At 46.8% G+C, this 23222-nt stretch overlaps 1 protein-coding gene across 1 annotated transcript; it reads right to left on the bottom strand.

Annotated features, from left to right (window-relative positions):
• Positions 1-1484: 1484 nt before the first annotated feature.
• Positions 1485-19863, bottom strand: LOC142719518 (uncharacterized). The gene is made up of 7 exons (XM_075848782.1): positions 19723-19863; positions 10844-12516; positions 10660-10736; positions 10087-10223; positions 9844-9962; positions 9465-9596; positions 1485-3460 (listed from the first exon to the last, which is right to left on the bottom strand). The coding sequence occupies exons 1-7, from the start codon at positions 19781-19783 to the stop codon at positions 3392-3394; spliced, it is 2268 nt and encodes a 755-aa protein (XP_075704897.1). The 5' UTR covers positions 19784-19863; the 3' UTR covers positions 1485-3391.
• Between the last annotated feature and the right edge of the window lie 3359 nt (positions 19864-23222).

The raw sequence follows: 23222 nt of genomic DNA, 5'->3' as shown, positions 1-23222 counted from the left end.
ATGATATATAGACCACACCCCTGCACTATGACCCCCATCATTATATATAGACCACACCCCTGCACTATGACCTCCATCATGATATATAGGCCACACCTCTGCACTATGACCTCCAGCATGATATATAGACCACACCCCTGCACTATGACCTCCATCATGATATATAGGCCACACCCCTGCACTATGACCTCCATCATAATATATAGACCACACCCCTGCACTATGACCTTCATCATTATACATAGACCACACCCCCGCACTATGACCCCCATCATTATATATATACCACACCCCCGCACTATGACCCCCATCATTATATATAGACCACACCCCCGCACTATGACCCCCATCATTATATATACCACACCCCTGCACTATGACCCCCATCATTATATATAGACCACCCCCCTGCACTATGACCCCCATCATTATATATATACCACACCCCTGCACTATGACCCCCATCATTATATATAGACCACACCCCTGCACTATGACCCCCATCATTATATATAGACCACACCCCCACACTATGACCTCCATCATTATATATAGACCACACCCCTGCACTATGACCCCCATCATTATATATAGACCACACCCCCACACTATGACCTCCATCATTATATATAGACCACACCCCTGCACTATGACCTCCATCATTATATATAGACCACACCCCTGCACTATGACCCCCATCATTATATATAGACCACACCCCCACACTATGACCCCCATCATTATATATAGACCACACCCCTGCACTATGACCCCCATCATTATATATAGACCACACCCCCACACTATGACCTCCATCATTATATATAGACCACACCCCTGCACTATGACCTCCATCATTATATATAGACCACACCCCTGCACTATGACCCCCATCATTATATATAGACCACCCCCCTGCACTATGACCCCCATCATTATATATAGACCACACCCCCGCACTATGACCTCCAGCATGATATATAGACCGCACCCCTGAACTATGACTTCCATCATGATATATAGACCACACCCCTGCACTATGACCCCCATCATGATATATAGACCACACCCCCGCACTATGACCTCCATCATGATATATAGACCACACCCCCGCACTATGACCTCCATCATTATATATAGACCACACCCCTGCACTATGACCCCCATCATTATATATAGACCACCCCCCTGCACTATGACCCCCATCATTATATATAGACCACACCCCCGCACTATGACCTCCAGCATGATATATAGACCACACCCCCGCACTATGACCTCCATCATGATATATAGACCGCACCCCCGCACTATGACCTCCATCATGATATATAGACCACACCCCCGCACTATGACCTCCATCATGATGTATAGACCGCACCCCCGCACTATGACCTCCAGCATGATATATAGACCACAGTACAAAATATGGCCCCGCATCCTTTACCCTCCTCATCCTCAGACACGACATGGAGATCAGGGGGTTTCTGTTTGAACAATTCTTTATTTAATACAAATGACAACAGAGATTTACATATAAATAGACATGAATTGTGTAGACAGCTGGAGCAGACCTTGGTGTATATATATCTGGGCAGGTGCGGGTCACTAGAGGTGGTTACAGATACATATATAACCTCCAGAGAGCGGCACCAGCGCGGAGTGTGAGCCGAGACTTTGTAGCTGTGGGGACAGGAACCTTCATACACCCATCAAACCCGCAGGGTGGGATCGTCCAGAACCCGCCAACACCCAAAATGGTGGAGAACTCCCAATGGGACCCATCATTGTTATCTGCACATAACTGACATGGACTGTACATTATAGAGGGCCACGAGGGCCCCCGACTGCACAACAGAGCAACCCGTCTGTAATGTATATATGGCTTGTATTTAGGGTGCAAGTTCAGGTCATGTGACTACAACTCCAGATGTAGAGGGGCACAAGGGTCCCCCCATCCGTCAGGGCAGCTACTGGTCAGTTCTGCAACTATGAGCCGCCACCCCCACCATCCCCTGGATACTGGAGACTGGGACACTGGGACAATGGAAAGCTAGATCTCCTCCAACTGATGCTCCAAAGACGTCTACACTTTGGTGGGTGGGAAGCGAGTCCCCCGGGGTCATCATTTGTGGCAAACCATCACAGACCATGAGCCGGAGAAGCTCAGAGCTAAATCAAACCCAAGCCCCCAAGGCTCCACCATGAGCGACAATGAGGACGTCACTATACGGAGAGAACATTCCCAGAAGTCACTGAGGCACAAGACTGAAAGGGAATACACTCAACATGGATGAACCGAGCTCAAGGGACCGAGGGGTTAATGCCATATAACAACCCAACAGTCCTCTCTATATAACAACCCAAAAGTCCTCTCTATATAACAATCATACAGTCCCCTCTGTATAACAGACCTCTCTATGTAACATCCCTACAGTCCTCTTTATATAACAACCCTACAGTCCTCTCTATATAACAATCCAACAGTCCTCTCTACATAACAATCATACAGTCCTCTCTATATAACAACCCTACAGTCCTCTCTATATAACAATCATACAGTCCTCTCTATATAACAATCCAACAGTCCTCTCTATATAACAACCCTACAGTGCCCTCTGTATAACAGACCTCTCTATGTAACAACCCTACAGTCCTCTCTATATAACAACCCTACAGTCCCCTCTGTATAACAGACATCTCTATGTAACATCCGTACAGTCCTGTGTATACAACATCACAGTATGGAGCTTGAAGACTTACAAAGGTTCCTTTAGGGCACATCTTTTTTTCTTGGGGAACCTTTGACCATATCCGGGTCTAGGATTGACCATCATGTACAACATTTCTCACAAATCTGAATCTTGTGTCTTATAATAAAGTTGTGATATGGTTAGAAATTGTCAATGTCATTGGGTTTTGTTGAGCTGTAAGGAATTGTAGAAGGACAACGGTTTCCAGAACAGATGAGGTGCTCATGAACTTGATGTGCAGAGATAATGGTTCCTGTGGGTCCAGAAGATGTGGTGGTGACCTCCTCTAAGGTGCATTGTGACTGGGAAATGATGAAGAGAAGACCTGGTGTCTACATGTTGGGAATACAATGAGTAAGATGGTCATTGGCCACTAAACATGATAACAACAAGGTGGAGGAACAACCATGTGGAGGTACAGCCATGTGGAGGTACAGCCATGTGGAGGTACAGCCATGTGGAGATACAACCATGTGGAGATACAACCATGTGGAGATAACGAGATGTACAGATAACATGGACACTTCAAGAATACATTGTAAGTGAAAATTGTGTCCATAACATGTCCATGGGCAGTAGGAGATAATGTGGCCTCCATGCCGGAGCTCTGCCCTGTTCTCCTAGTTCTGTGGTGCAGTTCACAAGTCGTTGGTCTCTAGGCCTTGGTTTGAGTAGGAGTACTGGTTCTTAGTCCCATTACCTGAAGACTGAAGAGAGAAAGAAAGAGTTAATCTCAAACATGATGCTCCTCAAGGTGCAGGATATGAAGAGATCTCAGGAGAACAATACTGAAACCGCAATCTCCAGAAATGAGAGGCTACAGAAGAATGAGGACCTAACCGCCGGAGTATTAGGTTACAGGAAGAATTTGGTGAATACCCTGAAACAATGAAGGGAATTGACATAAGACCACGTTAAGAATCAAGTCACTAATAAAAGTGACGTCTCCTCGGAGTCTCGGGAGGGGTGGGCCATGGTGTAACAGTGCGGACGTCTCTCCGCTGCTGCAGGTACTGGTGGTCTCTATCCATAGTCCCTGAACGGCGTTCGCCTCAGCATAGTAACGGATGGAGCGTATAACAGTGCAGACTCATGTGCGGCTTAGGGTGTGGGGGAAGTTGAGTTACAGCTCGTAACAACTTGTCACCCAGCATGGAATCTGCCGCGTCCGAAGAATTGATCAGACACAACTCTGCCGTTTTCTTTGTAGTTACTGCAGAGTGGGATGCCCAGGAGCAGAAGACACTAGGCCCCATGGACGATGGGGGTCATACTTCACTCTCACAATAATCAACTTCATGTAAAGTCTAGGGATTAATGATTAACTCTGGACGACGCGTCCCACCATGTTCCACCTCCCCGGAGAGGTCCAGTCACCTCCAGATCTACATCAACTGCAAACACCGGCTGGTCCAGCCGGGCAAAAAAAGTCTGCTCTACCTGCGGGTGACATGGTGCAGGCGTTTTATGGGTTTTCTGCCCTCGTTATAATCTGTCAATGATAAGAGAAGAACCTGTTCTCCCGGCCTCGTCCTTTTTATTTCTGACAGCTCTGTACATGATCATGGGGAGAGGAGCTGCGGGTGTCACTGGGTGTAAGGTGCCCGCAGATGATGTCGCCTCTCACAACATTTATTATGCAAACATGTGAATCATATTGTAGCGTGCTGCGAGCGGCTCCGTTACCCTGCTGGAACCAGTCACACGCCCGTCAAGGACGGAAGAAATGTGACCTGCAGGCGAATAAGAAGAAGGGGGCGGCTAATTCATGGGAAGGTGCGAAAATATTTAGGTAATTGATTAGAGGTGAGGACGGATCTGCCAAGAAACACAAGGAAACGAGCGGATGATGAAGATGATGATTACCATGTCCATCTCCCATCAGTCCCATCATCCAGAAGGTCCTTCATACAGATAATGACAGATGTTCTGGGTTAATTCAGGATGGTGGGAGTTATAATATAATAAATGATAACTGAAGCGACCACACCGGGAGAGGTGTATGATCAATGGGACGTCCGCACTTCTCTGGGTGCTCACTGTGATATGAGGGGTCATGATGTGACATCAGTGGAAGCCACGATATCAGTCTACAGCGAGACTCTGGGCCCACTATTTATCGGGAGGATGGATGTACGGAGGTGATTGCACGACTCCTCTCATACAGGGATCATTCTCCACCAAGTTCGATCAAATCAACATAAAATCTTAGAAGAGGAGAGCATCATCAGGCAGGGCCAGGGACATAGGAGAGCGTCATCAGTCAGGGCCAGGGCCATAGGAGAGCATCATAAGACAGGGCCGGGGACATAGGAGTGCATCATCAGGCAGGGCAGGGGACATAGGAGTGCATCATCGGGCAGGGGACATAGGAGAGCATCATCAGGCAGGGCCGGGGACATAGGAGAGCATCATCAGGCAGGGTCGGGGACATGGGAGAGCATCATCAGGCAGGGCCGGGAGACATAGGAGAGCGTCATCAGGCAGGGCAGGGGACATAGGAGTGCATCATCAGGCAGGGTCGGGGACATGGGAGAGCATCATAAGACAGGGCCGGGGACATAGGAGTGCATCATCAGGCAGGGCAGGGGACATAGGAGTGCATCATCGGGCAGGGGACATAGGAGAGCATCATCAGGCAGGGCCGGGGACATAGGAGAGCATCATCAGGCAGGGTCGGGGACATGGGAGAGCATCATCAGGCAGGGCCGGGAGACATAGGAGAGCGTCATCAGGCAGGGCAGGGGACATAGGAGAGCATCATCAGGCAGGGCCGGGGGACATAGGAGAGCATCATCAGGCAGGGCTGGAGATATAGGAGAGCGTCATCAGGCAGGGCCGGGGGACATAAGAGAGCGTCATCAGGCAGGGTTCGGGGACATGGAGGTGACTCTCTTATCTGCAGTAAACACGTCTATTTGACCGGTATGTTCCACACACAGCTGGGACTCTGCTCGTCTCTGACCACCACCCTCAATGCTTGGGGCTTCTCACTGTTTATAATGACAACAAGCACAAAAGTCCATGGGATTGTTATAACATAAACCTCGGTCCAGTGTCAGAGGCACCTGTTAGGTTCACATGTCCACCGGGCACCGCAACAGTCAATCATTAACCGAGAACAACGACAAGAGAGGAAATGTCCACAGCTAAAACCATTGTCCTCTAACAAGTAACATGACAAGCCTTGAGAGGAGACACCTATATACATGGAGATACAAGCCCTGAGAGGAGACACCTATATACATTGAGACACAAGCCCTGAGAGGAGACACCTATATACATGGAGATACAAGCCCTGAGAGGAGACACCTATATACATTGAGACACAAGCCCTGAGAGGAGACACCTATATACATGGAGATACATGCCCTGAGAGGAGACACCTATATACATGGAGACACAAGCCCTGAGAGGAGACACCTATATACATTGAGACACAAGCCCTGTGAGGAGACACCTATATACATGGAGCCACAAGCCCTGAGAGGAGACACCTATATACATGGAGCCACAAGCCCTGAGAGGAGACACCTATATACATTGAGACACAAGCCCTGAGAGGAGACACCTATATACATGGAGACACAAGCCCTGAGAGGAGACACCTATATACATGGAGCCACAAGCCCTGAGAGGAGACACCTATATACATTGAGACACAAGCCCTGAGAGGAGACACCTATATACATTGAGACACAAGCCCTGAGAGGAGACACCTATAAACATGGAGATACAAGCCCTGAGAGGAGACACCTATATACATGGAGACACAAGCCCTGAGAGGAGACACCTATATACATGGAGACACAAGCCCTGAGAGGAGACACCTATATACATGGAGATACAAGTTCTGAGAGGAGACACCTATATACATGGAGACACAAGCCCTGAGAGGAGACACCTATATACATGGAGCCACAAGCCCTGAGAGGAGACACCTATATACATGAAGATACAAGCACTGAGAGGAGCCACCTATATACATGGAGCCACAAGCCCTGAGAGGAGACACCTATATACATGAAGATACAAGCACTGAGAGGAGACACCTATATACATGAAGATACAAGTTCTGAGAGAAGACATCTATATACATAGAGCCACAAGCACTGAGAGTAACCACCTATATACATGGAGACACAAGCCCTGAGAGGAGCCATCTATATGCATGGAGACACAAGCCCTGAGAGGAGCCACCTATATACATGGAGCCACAAGCCCTGAGAGGAGAGACCTATATACATGGAGATACAAGCCCTGAGAGGAGACACCTATATACATGGAGCCACAAGCCCTGAGAGGAGACACCTATATATATTGAGACGCAAGCCCTGAGAGGAGACACCTATATACATGGAGATACAAATCCTGAGAGGAGACACCTATATACATGGAGACACAAGCCCTGAGAGGAGACACCTATATACATGGAGATACAAGTTCTGAGAGAATACATCTATATACATAGAGCCACAAGCACTGAGAGTAACCACCTATATACATGGAGACACAAGCCCTGAGAGGAGCCACCTATATACATGGAGCCACAAGCCCTGAGAGGAGCCACCTATATACATGGAGCCACAAGCCCTGAGAGTAACCACCTATATACATGGAGACACAAGCCCTGAGAGGAGACATCTATATACATGGAGACACAAGCCCTGAGAGAAGACACCTATATACATGGAGCCACAAGCACTGAGAGGAGACATCTATATACATGGAGACACAAGCACTGAGAGGAGACATCTATATACATGGAGACACAAGTCCTGACAGTAGACATCTATATACATGGAGACACAAGTCCTGAGTGGGGACATCTATATACATGGAGACACAAGCCCTGAGACACCTATATACATGGAGACACAAGCCGTGAGACAAGACACCTATATACATGGAGACACAAGCCCTGAGAGTAGACATCTATATACATGGAGACACAAGCACTGAGAGGAGACATCTATATACATGGAGCCACAAGCCCTGAGAGGAGACACCTATATACATGGAGACACAAGCCCTGAGAGGAGACATCTATATACATGGAGACACAAGCCCTGAGAGGAAATATCTATATACATGGAGACACAAGCCCTGAGAGGAGCCACCTATATACATGGAGCCACAAGCACTGAGAGGAGCCACCTATATACATGGAGCCACAAGCCCTGAGAGGAGACACCTATATACATGGAGACACAAGCCCTGAGAGGAGACACCTATATACATGGAGACACAAGCACTGAGAGTAACCACCTATATACATGGAGACACAAGCCCTGAGAGGAGCCACCTATATACATGGAGCCACAAGCACTGAGAGGAGCCACCTATATACATGGAGCCACAAGCACTGAGAGGAGCCATCTATATACATGGAGACACAAGCCCTGAGAGGAGACACCTATATACATGGAGACACAAGCACTGAGAGTAACCACCTATATACATGGAGACACAAGCCCTGAGAGGATCCACCTATATACATGGAGACACAAGCCCTGAGAGGAGACACCTATATACATGGAGCCACAAGCACTGAGAGGAGACATCTATATACATGGAGACACAAGCCCTGAGAGGAGACATCTATATACATGGAGACACAAGTCCTGACAGTAGACATCTATATACATGGAGACACAAGCCCTGAGAGTAGACATCTATATACATGGAGACACAAGCACTGAGAGGAGACATCTATATACATGGAGCCACAAGCCCTGAGAGGAGACACCTATATACATGGAGACACAAGCCCTGAGAGGAGACATCTATATACATGGAGACACAAGCCCTGAGAGGAAATATCTATATACATGGAGACACAAGCCCTGAGAGGAGCCACCTATATACATGGAGCCACAAGCACTGAGAGGAGCCACCTATATACATGGAGCCACAAGCACTGAGAGGAGCCATCTATATACATGGAGACACAAGCCCTGAGAGGAGACACCTATATACATGGAGCCACAAGCACTGAGAGGAGACATCTATATACAGGGAGACACAAGCACTGAGAGTAACCACCTATATACATGGAGACACAAGCCCTGAGAGGATCCACCTATATACATGGAGACACAAGCCCTGAGAGGAGACACCTATATACATGGAGCCACAAGCACTGAGAGGAGACATCTATATACATGGAGACACAAGCCCTGAGAGGAGACACCTATATACATGGAGACACAAGCACTGAGAGTAACCACCTATATACATGGAGACACAAGCCCTGAGAGGATCCACCTATATACATGGAGACACAAGCCCTGAGAGGAGACACCTATATACATGGAGCCACAAGCACTGAGAGGAGACATCTATATACATGGAGACACAAGCCCTGAGAGGAGACATCTATATACATGGAGATACAAGCACTGAGAGTAACCACCTATATACATGGAGACACAAGCCCTGAGAGGATCCACCTATATAGAAGCAATGAGAGAAGCCACCTCTATAGCCCTGACCAGGAACCAGAATTGCTTGTCAGAAACACCTTCACAGATGGAGCCACAACAGCTGCACCTCTACAATTAACATTACAACCTTTGGCTTTATTCTACACAATTTTGGGTATCTGCTCACTCCCTAAAGTCTCTTTCCAATAAAAGCAGTTACTACATATCATCACAGTCCAGTACCATGCAGTCAGGAGCTCCATTCATGAGTTTTAAGAGCACTTACCTCCTGTTTGGTCGGTGCCACATAACGTCCATGTGTTTGGTAGGATGTGTAGTCATTCATGGAGTGGTAGGAACCACGTGTCGCAAAAACATCCATGTACCCTCTAGACTTTCTTCGGCATAACATGATGGACTGAGGAGAAGACATTTAGAGTAAGCAGCAGAAGGAGACATGTGAAACACATCAGAGAAATGTAAGAGGAAATATAGGACATGAGGACGGTGATGAACCGCTAAGACTGAAGTCCGACCAGGAGAGGACATAGACTGGAGCCTTCATTCATCGATGATCAGAGGTCACAAAGAACTCCAACTCTGAAAGAGTCTATGTCCCTCAGTAAAAATGAGGGGTAAATGTTGTCATTTGGGATTGAACTCACCATGATAATAATGAAAATGATAGCAACCAGCAAGATGATGGCGGCCAGAACCAGCAGAGCGATGCCCCAGCCCGGGACTGTGGCTGCAGAGCTGGTTGATGATATTGATTCGGTACTGACTGTAAAGAAGAGAAGACAATGTCTCATAATACCAACGTATAAGCGTCTATCTACCAGAGAACGTTCTGGACCAGCGGATACAATTTTTACGGCACCCCCTCAGTTGTAATCCATGAATCTTACCTTGCACATCGGATATTTTCAGTCCACTAATCTCATTGGAGCCCTTGGACAATGCTTCATTTAAGATGGTTTTGGCTTCTCCTACATCTTGAGATCCTGTAAATTCCACTTTCGTATTGGCGATCACAGATCCAGAACTGCAAGAGAAAACATTATATTAGATACCAGTGGATGAGAAGAACAGGATCAGTAAATCGTAGCACAGGCGGGCATTGCCCAACCCCAAAGTCTCAGTCGTATTCTGTAGGGAGCTTAAGTTGCCTTTATGCGGAGGTGTCTATATAGTGCAGCAAGTTATGCTCTCTGTGTGGACACTGGGGCTTGACATGATTGCAGAAGGCCAGGATTGCATCATTTCACAATTCATTTGTTAGTATTCCGCTCTCAATCACTGCCAGATGACCACTGGTCTCTGTAGGTCGAAGAGTCTTCCCTATCAACACTGCGCATGTGATGTCCACCTAGACTGCTCTACGACCATGCTCTTCACCCTGCTCTGTACCTGCTGAGATACAGCCCTGAGGATCTCCCACAGTTCACTCTTTACAATACATATGGTGAACAGCTACTCACCTGAAGGTCAGGATGGTCACACCGGCGTACGTGTTCTTGGTGGCGGTGCAACTGGAGCAATTATAGACGTCATTAAACTGCAAAAAACAAAAGTGTCAAATAGAAATCTGTTAAAAAAGGCAAAAAAAAGTGACTTGGTCCCGACACCTCGTTGTATCAGCCACTGAGATCATAGGCTGCTTACCATCTGTTTAATATTTGTCTCCAGAATCTTAAAATATGCAGAGTTGGGGTCAGTCAGAAGGATGGAGTAGTCAAAATTGGTAATTCGCATTTGTATGTAGACACTTGTAGTAGCTGGCTGAGTAGATGCCGTGGATTGAATCGTAGCTGTGGATGTTGCTGCACTGTTAAGACTGGTTATAGTGGCTCCTGTTACATTTTGATGTGTTGTTGTAGATTCTGTGGCATTGACATTACCAGTTGTATTTTCTGTGGTATTGTGAGGACTGGTTGTAGTGGTTCCTGTGACATTGACATTTCCAGTGGTAGTTTCTGTGGTATTGTGAGGACTGGTTGTAGTGGTTCCTGTGACATTGACATTTCCAGTGGTAGTTTCTGTGGTATTGTGAGGACTGGTTGTAGTGGTTTCTGTGGCATTGACATTTCCAGTTATAGTTTCTGTGGTATTGTGAGGACTGGTTGTAGTGGTTCCTGTGACATTGACATTTCCAGTGGTAGTTTCTGTGGTATTGTGAGGACTGGTTGTAGTGGTTTCTGTGACATTGACATTTCCAGTTGTAGTTTCTGTGGTATTGTGAGGACTGGTTGTAGTGGTTTCTGTGACATTGACATTTCCAGTGGTAGTTTCTGTGGTATTGTGAGGACTGGTTGTAGTGGTTTCTGTGACATTGACATTTCCAGTGGTAGTTTCTGTGGTATTGTGAGGACTGGTTGTAGTGGTTTCTGTGACATTGACATTTCCAGTGGTAGTTTCTGTGGTATTGTGAGGACTGGTTGTAGTGGTTTCTGTGGCATTGACATTTCCAGTTGTATTTTCTGTGGTATTGTGAGGACTGGTTGTAGTGGTTTCTGTGACATTGACATTTCCAGTGGTAGTTTCTGTGGTATTGTGAGGACTGGTTGTAGTGGTTTCTGTGGCATTGACATTTCCAGTTGTAGTTTCTGTGGTATTGTGAGGACTGGTTGCAGTGGTTTCTGTGACATTGACATTTCCAGTGGTATTTTCTGTGGTATTGTGAGGACTGGTTGCAGTGGTTTCTGTGACATTGACATTTCCAGTGGTAGTTTCTGTGGTATTGTGAGGACTGGTTGTAGTGGTTTCTGTGGCATTGACATTTCCAGTTGTAGTTTCTGTGGTATTGTGAGGACTGGTTGTAGTGGTTTCTGTGACATTGACATTTCCAGTGGTAGTTTCTGTGGTATTGTGAGGACTGGTTGTAGTGGTTTCTGTGGCATTGACATTTCCAGTTGTAGTTTCTGTGGTATTGTGAGGACTGGCTGTAGTAGTTTCTGTGGTATTGTGAGGACTGGTTGTAGTGGTTTCTGTGGCATTGACATTTCCAGTGGTAGTTTCTGTGGTATTGTGAGGACTGGTTGTAGTGGTTTCTGTGGCATTGACATTTCCAGTTGTAGTTTCTGTGGTATTGTGAGGACTGGTTGTAGTGGTTTCTGTGACATTGACATTTCCAGTGGTAGTTTCTGTGGTATTGTGAGGACTGGTTGTAGTGGTTTCTGTGGCATTGACATTTCCAGTTGTAGTTTCTGTGGTATTGTGAGGACTGGTTGTAGTGGTTTCTGTGGCATTGACATTTCCACTTGTAGTTTCTGTGGTATTGTGAGGACTGGTTGTAGTGGTTTCTGTGACATTGGCACTTTCAGATTGTGCAGTTGTCTCTGAAATAGAAAAGAACATATTAAAGCACCGATATAAATGTGGTCACTTCTTTGCCTGTTTAATTGATTCCCCACTTTTCCTGTGAAATGGTCACTGGGTGATGGCAACACCTTTGATGATGACCTCTGGTCCTTAGCACTCCACTAACCCCTAACCCTAATCCTGATGGTTCTCATCTCCTGGTATCTCCCTGCCCAATACTTCACAGTTGTTCATTGTGACTCAGGTAATTCCATACAAAGGTTTCGATGGAAAACAAATGAGCGGAGTAGCCAGATGCATCTTTTCCCTAACATATGCTGGAACATTGGTTCGTGTGAGAACTTCAACTGAACCTGAGGTTTTAGACAATGGCACTCTGATGTCTTTGGGCACCTTGGTGGATCTCATTGCTCATGAGTCTTGACCTTGCATCCAGCATGAGATCCACACAAATGTTTGAGGCTAAATATTTCCTGATTCCCTATCTGCACCCCATTGCACGCTCTCCGTCTTCATACATGTAACAGAGAATGGTCAGTATATCTGAAACGCAGCCATTTTAATCCTCAGCTTTGCTTGCTCATGTGAGTAGACGTGACTGGTTTAAGTGCTGGAACTTGTGCCAAAGTCACATAACTGTGCTCCGAAAGAGCAAGAGAAGTACAGAACATGAGAGAGGAGGAGGAACTCTAGATTGTGAAAACAGAACCTGACTATGGTGAGAAAACAAAGGCAGGGACCATAGCTCAAACCGGCCATACATCAGCTTGGCCAGGACACTCGTATGGCCCATGACTTTCTCCTGACCCTCCAAAAAACATGGAAACTCGGCCAAGCATGTATGATTGTTTCAATCGGGAGAGGGCAATAAACCGCTGTGGCCCTCTGGATTATTTCCCACCAGAAGAAATGATCAAGCATGGTGACAGCCAACATGCAGATCCTTCTTCCTCCTGACTTCTACCACTTCGGTTGTCCAGAGGTGCCCAGACACATCACATTGTCGGCAGATCACAACACAATGGGTAGATTTAGATCTAGAAAGAATTAGGAAAAAAAAACACAGACATGACCATAGAGAGATGATAGTCCGAATGGTCAACCGATTTGGCCAATCAAAAACCCCTAGATAGAATAGACCAATGGAACCTGTGGCTCCCTAGCAGTTGTCAAACTGCAACTCCCATCATGTGCTGATGTGACAAAGACGCAACAGACTAAACCATGGAGACACAACTGTTACAAGACGCTCACGGGGGGAAAAGTTAGGTCAAAGTTTTTGGGTGAGGGGATAGAAGAGAATGCAGTATCTGAGGAAGTGGAACGCATGGAGAGGACCCTGATCGGGATGTCGTGAGACCATGTCGTGCAGGTGGTCTCATATTGAAGATCAGTATTTCTCAGGGTCAAAGGCCAAGTCACCGCTAGGCTACATTCAGCCACCTTTCCACATCACATTGTCTCCTTGAGAGTAGCAGTCAGAGTTCTTCCACTGCAGAACCTGGAGGAGTGCCACCCTATAAAGGTGCCCCATGACACAGCAGCCGGCAGCAGTCCCCATATAAGAAGCAGCCTACAACAGTGGAAGACGTAGGTCTGTGACAGGTCATGGTCTAGGAGCCCCACATGTATCCCCTAGACCTGCTAGACATACCCACATGCCTCACAGACTGACAAACACCACACACAACATGTGGTCTATGCCATTTAGGAACTCTACAAAACATGCAAATGATGACTTGTACTGCTCCCCTCCTTAACTGTACAGATTTACTTAGTATGTACAGGACTAATGCCTAAAATAATTGTCTGTACCACCCAACGCGGGACAGGGGCCCCTCACTCTCCTTCCTACACCTCATTAGAGGGAAGGCGATACCTCCAGCACCCCCTGCCATGTCTCCACCACTGTCCTCCCAATCACACGTTCTTATTCCCCCCTCGTGATAACACAACTGATTTCTTTCCTCAGACCTAGCAGGGGTCTGGATATGGATCCAACCATAGGTCCCAGGTGCCATCTCACACATCTGCCGGGTGTCATGAAGGCTCCACATGGAACGTGGAGAACTCTGGACATGACAGAAGAGGAAGACCCTACACCCTAATGAAAAATCTGCACCAGGGTCTCCCAACTGGCCCAGGTTCTTGATAGTACTGCTGTCCTCTTGGGTTTCCTCAGGCACCAGGACCTGGGTGTGACTGCATCCCTTATAGATACACGGCTGATAAGTGGCCATGTCTGGTACCATTGTCAGACCAATGATTGCACCATGCATGGTCACTGCTGGTCCCCATAATGGTGCCTTCCTGATGATCACCCTCCATGTGTAATACCATAATCTGAGATCCAGATCTGTTCTGTCCTTTCCTCATGGCCAGACATGAACAATGTTTGGTATGACTTGGCAGTATAACGCTGCTCTCCAGACAGACAGATGTCAGATCTTATCTACACAATCTACACCCAGACCGGTTTACAGGATTTTACTCCCCCGAGCTTTTGAATGACAGACAATTTCCATAAAAATAATAACGTTTACATTCCTAGGGTCTTGCTAACAGATTTACTTATAGTTCTACTATATATATATATATATATCTGCTTTGTGTTGATGTAGCACTGTACCCCATAATCCACACATCCCCAGTCCTAAATTGTAACCCCAGATAAAGAATAGACCCCCCACCCAAACCTGCAGATACTAGGAGGGACACAATTTATTGAGCTGAGAGCTGCAGGATGGAAAATAAGCAGAAAACGCCCCGAGGGGTAAATACTTACACTGAAAATAAAAGTCAACAAGAGGAAAGGGAAAGAAAGTCACGACAAGGAGGAAATTAAGGGAGGAAAATGCAATAAACAAAACAAGCGTCAGGTGCCGTGCGTCATCAGGTGCTCAGCAGCTCGAAACGCAACATTTCCACACAGGAATGCACAACACCAGAGATCTGGGCCCAGGAACCCTCCCAAATGGGAGGCAAAGTATGAAAATCCTTCCACCCCATAGAATTCACACCCGGCTCAGTTATGGTCATGGTGAGGAGCAACAGTGAAGTGTCACGCGGTTAAATCAGTCCCAGAGTCACCTGGAGATAATATTCAGACATTACTTATGTAATAGCACTTTCTGAGACGGTTGGGTGATAACCAATATGGCTGCCAGTACAACTCCTCTAGGGGTTGTCACCCTGCTGACCTAGAAGTCTGAAAGCCAAATCTGCCTAATCAAGCCGTGACACATCTCCTGTACCATATCTTCTGCTAAAGCCGGAATGAACTGGCTGTAAGCCAAAAATATAAGAGATATGTTGCTGGCAGAGATGTCTAGAGCGGACAGAAGGGTCTGGAGAAGGACAGAGGTGTCTGGAAGGGACAGAAAGATTTGGGAAGAACATAGGGATTTGGAGTGGAGGAAGATGGGCCTGGATGGGATAGAGGGGTCTGAAGGGAGAGAGAGGGGTCTGGAGGGGACAGAGGAGTCTGGAGGGGACAGAAAGGTCTGGGAGGAACAGAGGGATTTGGAATGGGGGCAGAGGGGTGTAGAGGGAGACAGAGGGGTCTGGAGGAGGACAGAGGAGTCTGGAGGAGGACATGGGAGTCTGGAGGGAACAGATGAGTATGGAGGGAACAGAGGAGTGTGTAGGGAACAGATGAGTATAGAGGGAACAGAGGGGTCTCTGGAGGGAACAGATGAGTATGGAGGGAACAGAGGAGTATGGAGGGAGACAGAGGGTCTGGAGGGAGACAGAGGGGTCTGGATGGGACAGAGGAGTCTGGAGGAGGACAGAGGAGTCTGGAGGGAACAGAGGAGTCTGGAGGGAACAGATGAGTATGGAGGGAACAGATGGGTCTCTGGAGGGAACAGATGGGTCTCTGGAGGGAACAGATGAGTATGGAGGGAACAGAGGGTCTGGAGGGAGACAGAGGGGTCTGGATGGGATAGAAGGGTCTCTAGGGAGACAGAGGGGCCTGGAGGGGCCTGGATGGGACAGAGGGGTCTGGAGGGAGACAAAAGAGTCTGGAGGGGGACAGAGGTGTTTGGACAGGACATAGAAATCTGGAGAGGACTAGAGTCTGGAGGGGACAGAGCGTTCTGGAGGGAGACAGAGGTGTCTGGAGGGGACACAAGAGTTTAGAGGGAACATAGGAGTCTGGAGAAGACAGAAGGGTCTGGAGGAAGAGAGAGGTGTCTGAGGAAGCAGAGGAGTCTGCAGATGATAGGAGTCTGGAGGGGAACAGAGGAGTCTGGAGGGGAACAAAGGAGTTCGGAGGGAACAGAGGAATCTGGAGGGAACAGAGAAGTCTCTGGAGGGAACAGATAAGTCTGGAGGGAACAGAGGGCTCTGGAGGGATCAGAGGGGTCTGGGGGAACAGAAAGGTCTAGGGGGGAGCAGAAAGGTCTAGGGGGGAACAGAAGGGTCTGGAGGGGAACATAGGAGTCTGGAGGGAATAGAGGAGTCTGGAGAGGACAGAGGGGTCTGGAGGGAGACAGAGGTGTCTGGAGGGGACACAAGAGTTTAGAGGGAACATAGGAGTCTGGATAGGACAGAAGGGTCTGGAGGAAGAGAGAGGTGTCTGATGGAGCAGAGGAGTCTGCAGATGATAGGAGTCTGGAGGGGAACAGAGGGGTCTGGAGGGGAACAGAGGAGTCTGGAGGGAACAGAGGAGTCTGGAGGGAACAGAGGAGTCTCTGGAGGGAACAGAGGAGTATGGAGGGGAACAGAGGTGTCTGGAAGGGAACAGAGAAGTCTGGAGTGGGACAGAAAAGTCTGGAGGGGGACAGAGGTGTCTGGAGGACAGAAGAGTCTGGAGTTGACAGAAGAGTCTAGAGGGGACAGAAGAGTCTGGAAGGTACAGAAGAGTCTGGAAGGGACACAGGTGTCTGGAGGAGACAGAGGGGTCGGGGGGAACAGAGGAGTCTGTAGGGAACAGAGGAGTCTGGAGGGAACAGAGGGGTCTGGATCGGACAGAGGAGTCTGGAGATGGGACAGGGGGGTCGAAAGGGGACAGGAGTCTGGAGGGAACAACGGGGTCTGGAGGGGACAGAGGGGTCTGGAGGGGACAGAGGGATCTGACAGTGGCTTACTCCCCTCTCCCCATTGAAATAAACTTGCAGAGGCCAAACGTTCACCCAACAGTCGCTTTAGAAACATCTCTGTAGGGTGACTCTCCGCCAATTATCAGGTTGTGCGCACTGTAGTGTACGGACAATCTCTTCTACCATCATCATGGTATAGGGCCAGCGGCATCCAGTGACTCATAGATATCAGTCCACACCCTGTGCACCCTCCCGTCACTGGGTCTTATCTCGATGACACAATTCTGCAGGTACAGAACCTCACACGAGATGTTTTGTGACCCTCGTCACTGCGACCCACGGAGAACTTTATAGAACATCATGAGGAGAGTGAACCCTGAATCAGAAATGTGTCATCAGTAAGTCATGTAAATCAGAGTCCTACAATGTAATATAAAGGAGAAGAGCTCGCTCCAATGTAAGCAGTACAAGAAACGGGGCAGAACACAATATAGTACACAATATGGGGCAGAACACAATACGAGGCGAAACATAATATGGGGCAGAACACAATACGGGGCAAAACACAATATGGGGCAGAACACAATACGAGGCGAAACATAATATGGGGCAGAACACAATACGGGGCAAAACGTAATATGGGGCAGAACACAATACGGGGCAAAATGTAATATGTGGCAGAACACAATACGGGGCAAAACGTAATATGGGGCAGAACACAATACGGGGCAAAACTTAATATGGGGCAGAACACAATATGGGGCAGAACACAATACAGGGCAAAACGTAATATGTGGCAGAACACAATATGGGGCAGAACACAATACAGGGCAAAATGTAATATGTGGCAGAACACAATACGGAGCAGAACACAATACGGAGCAAAACGTAATATGGGGCAGAACACAATACGTGGCAAAACGGAATATGGGGCAGAACAAAATACGGGGTAAAACACAATATGGGAGAAGAACACAATACGGAGCAAAACTTAATATGGAGCAGAACACAATACGTGGCAAAACGGAATATGTGGCAGAACACAATACGGGTCAAAACGTAATATGGGAGAAGAACACAATACGGAGCAGAACACAATACGGAGCAAAACGTAATATGGGGCAGAACACAATACGGGGTAAAACACAATATGGGGTAAAACACAATATGGGGGCAGAACACAATACGGGGGCAGAACACAATACGGGGGAAACAATACAATACAGAGCAGAACACAATGCGGGGAGAACATAATGCGGGGAGAACATAATGCGAGGAGAACATAATGCGGACAGAACACAATAAGGGGCAAAATAAAATACGGGACAGAAAACAATACGGGACAGAGCACAATACGGGGCAGAACACAATAAGGGGGAAAAAGACAACAAGTAGCAAAACGCAATCTGGAGTAAAACAAAACATGGGCAAAATACAATGTGGGGGAGAACACAATACAGGGGAAGAACACAATGCTGGGGCAAGTACAATACGGAGAAAGGCACAGAACCTAATTTCTGGGCTACATGTGGGCCCCATGGCGGTACCATTAATATCAGCGTACACCCATCACACACCCGTGCTCCCATCATATGTTCCATCAGAATCAATCAGTGTCGATCACTTTTTCCCCCGACATGTGGCTCCCCCTCCCCATATGTATATGCAGGATCAGATATTTGGATGACGGCCGCACACAATACATAATAATTAGGGATCCACGCATCCTGGTCCGGTATATTGTTTTCTAGACATCCACACAATTCCTCTGACTACGGCTTGGACAGCTGTACCACACCTTGTCATATGTTCTATGTGCCGATCTATGTACAAAACTCATGGTGACAGAGTGCCCACTCAGCTCTGCTACAACATTATGTTCATATATAACTATCAATGACCAATCTTTACTCTACTTCTCAGGGCTTATATATCGGTCCATGTCACATGTTGTATGGGCAGATTATAGGATGATGACATGTTGTCTTACTTTAAAGTTATCGCAGTGCACAGGCAGCTCTGCTACATCTGTATGTTAATACTATCCCCCAATAATCTCACTCCATACCGGACCTGGTCCTATACACATCCATATGTCCCTCCAGTCCTCAGGATCCCTCTCTATTCCTCACAAGGATCCCCCTGCATTCATTGGTACATTACATATATGACGTGACTTACGGAGAATATGGGAGCAGGAGAGGATGATGAGGAGAGTAGTAGCGATAATAGTGGGAGCCATCCTCGAGTTCTCTGATTCAGCTGGAGCTAAAAGTCTGAGCTGCTGCCGCCTGTGACTTTCTGATTAAGTTCTGGAGCCACCTGTAGGCAGGTGCATGTCCCCCACCCCCACCCCCAGGCACTACATGATAGGCTCGCGCCCGGTGTCACTCATTGCACCAGTGAGGTCACAAAGCAAATTTGTCCAGATCTATTCTTAGCTCCATACCTGTCCTGTCACTGATTCACCCCTTCCTGACCACAGGGAGAACCACACCAAGCACAGCCCTCACCCGAGCGCCTGAAGGCACCCACAGCTCGTGCCAAGGTCACGGGGCCCAAAACTACAACACAATGTCCCTGAGGTGTCCCAGAGCCGAGCAAAGCATGAAACTGTGCAAATGTTTACTCTGTAACTGTCTGCTAATCCCAAGCTTCCTCCTGTCACCCCACAACTGGAGACTGACCAAGAAGACTGTATCACACAGGACAGGATTAGATACACAGCTCAGCAGACTGTATCACACAGGACAGGATTAGATACAGCGGCTCAGCGGTGCAGTATCACACATCACAGGATTAGATACACAGCTCAGCAGACAGTATTACACATGATAAGATTAGATACACAGCTCAGCGGTACAGTGTATACTGTGATTTCTGGGATTTTGGGTGTTGACCCTTCTTATCTTTTGCAGTTGCCTGGTGGAGACAATTGGGTGTTCCTGCTGTACATGGGCAGCACCCGGCTGCTCTCTGGACAATGCTCTGTACACAGCGGTCATTGTCTCATGTGTTCCCTGCAGCTCCGGACAATGAGGGTCACTGTGTACTGACCCATAAATACAGAGTAACGAGTCTCTGGGCGGGGGTGGGGAGGCAATAAATTGTCCAAAAAGAAGCGCATCAATAATCTGTGAGTCAGTGGTGGAAGAATGATTGTCTCCCACCTGTGGTCTCATGGTTGTCTTGGGGTGGCCTTGATGTAGCATTATGATGGTCTCATGGCTGTCTTGGGGTGGTCTTGATGTGGCGTTATGATGGACTCATGGTTGTCTTGGGGTGGTCTTGATGTGGCCTTATGATGGTCTTATGGCTGTCTTGGGGTGATCTTGATGTGGCGTTATGATGGTCTCATGGTTGTCTTGGGGTGGTCTTGATGTGGCGTTATGATGGTCTCATGGCTGTCTTGGGGTGGTCTTGATGTGGCGTTATGATAGACTCATGGCTGTCTTGGGGTGGTCTTGATGTGGCATTATGATGGTCTCATGGTTGTCTTGGGGTGGTCTTCATGTGGCGTTATGATGGTCTTATAGTATCCCCAGCAGTCTAAAGTAATTGGGGTTCATTATAGCATTATAGTATCCCTGGTGGTCTACAGTAAATTGAGCTTATTATAGTATCCCCGGTGGTCTACAATAATGGGGGTTCATTATAGTATCCATGGTGGTCTAGAGTAAATGGGGCTTATTATAGTATCCCTGGTGGTCTATAATAATTGGGGTTCATTATAGTATCCCTGGTGGTCTACAGCAAATGGGGCTTATTATAGTATCCCTGGTGGTCTACAGTAATCAGGGTTCATTATAGTATCCCAGGTGGTCTACAGTAAATGGGCCTTATTATAGTATCCCTGATGGTCTATAGTAACTGGAGTTCATTATAGTATCTCTGGTGGTCTACAATAAATGGGGCTTATTATAGTATCCCCGGTGGTCTACAGTAATTTGGATTCATTATAGTATCCCTGGTGGTCTACAGTAATTGGGGTTCATTATAGTATTCCTGGTGGTCTATAGTAAATGGAGTTCATTATAGTATTCCTGGTGGTCTATAGTAAATGGGGCTTACTATAGTATCCCTGGTGGTCTACAGTAATTGCGGTTCATTATAGTATCCATGGTGGTCTACAGTAAATGGGGATTATTATAGTATCCCCGGTGGTCTACAGTAATTGGGGTTCATTATAGTATCTCTGGTGGTCTATAGTAATTGGGGTTCATTATAGTATCCCTGGTGGGCTATAATAATTGGGGTTCATTATAGTATCCCTGATGGTCTACAGTAAATGGGGCTTATTATAGTATCCCTGGTGGTCTACAGTAATCAGCGTTAATTATAGTATCCCTGGTGGTCTACAGTAATTGGAGTTCATTATAATATCCCTGGTGGTCTATAGTAACTGGGGCATATTATAGTATCCGTAATTATCTACAGTAAATGTGGTTCATTATAGTATCCCTGGGTGTCTAGAGTAAATGGGGCTATTATGGTATCCCCAGCAGTCTAAAGTAATTGGGGTTCATTATAGCATTATAGTATCCCTGGTGGTCTACAGTAAATTGAGCTTATTATAGTATCCCTGGTGGTCTAGAGGAATTGGGGTTCATTATATTATCCATGGTGGTCTAGAGTAAATGGGGCTTATTATAGTATCCCTGGTGGTCTACAGTAAATGGTGTTTATTATAGTATCCCCGGTGGTCTACAATAATGGGGGTTCATTATAGTATCCCTGGTGGTCTACAGTAATTGGGGTTCATTATAGTATCCCTGGTGGTCTATAATAATTGGGGTTCATTATAGTATCCCTGGTGGTCTACAGCAAATGGGGCTTATTATAGTATCCCTGGTGGTCTACAGTAATCAGGGTTCATTATAGTATCCCAGGTGGTCTACAGTAAATGGGCCTTATTATAGTATCCCTGATGGTCTATAGTAACTGGAGTTTATTATAGTATCTCTGGTGGTCTACAATAAATGGGGCTTATTATAGTATCCCCGGTGGTCTACAGTAATTTGGATTCATTATAGTATCCCTGGTGGTCTACAGTAATTGGGGTTCATTATAGTATCCCTGGTGGTCTACAGTAAATGGAGTTCATTATAGTATTCCTGGTGGTCTATAGTAAATGGGGCTTACTATAGTATCCCTGGTGGTCTACAGTAATTGTGGTTCATTATAGTATCCATGGTGGTCTACAGTAAATGGGGATTATTATAGTATCCCCGGTGGTCTACAGTAATTGGGGTTCATTATAGTATCTCTGGTGGTCTACAGTAATTGGGGTTCATTATAGTATCCCTGGTGGGCTATAATAATTGGGGTTCATTATAGTATCCCTGATGGTCTACAGTAAATGGGGCTTATTATAGTATCCCTGGTGGTCTACAGTAATCAGCATTCATTATAGTATCCCTGGTGGTCTACAGTAATTGGAGTTCATTATAATATCCCTGGTGGTCTATAGTAACTGGGGCATATTATAGTATCCGTAATTATCTACAGTAAATGGTGTTCATTATAATATCCCAGGTGGTCTATAGTAAATGTGGTTCATTATAGTATCCCTGGGTGTCTAGAGTAAATGGGGCTATTATGGTATCCCCAGCAGTCTAAAGTAATTGGGGTTCATTATAGCATTATAGTATCCCTGGTGGTCTACAGTAAATTGAGCTTAT

This window comes from Rhinoderma darwinii, unplaced genomic scaffold, assembly GCF_050947455.1.
Source record: "Rhinoderma darwinii isolate aRhiDar2 unplaced genomic scaffold, aRhiDar2.hap1 Scaffold_483, whole genome shotgun sequence".
In the NCBI taxonomy this organism is placed as follows: Eukaryota; Metazoa; Chordata; class Amphibia; order Anura; family Rhinodermatidae; genus Rhinoderma; species Rhinoderma darwinii.
This window is presented reverse-complemented; position numbering and strand designations above follow the sequence as displayed.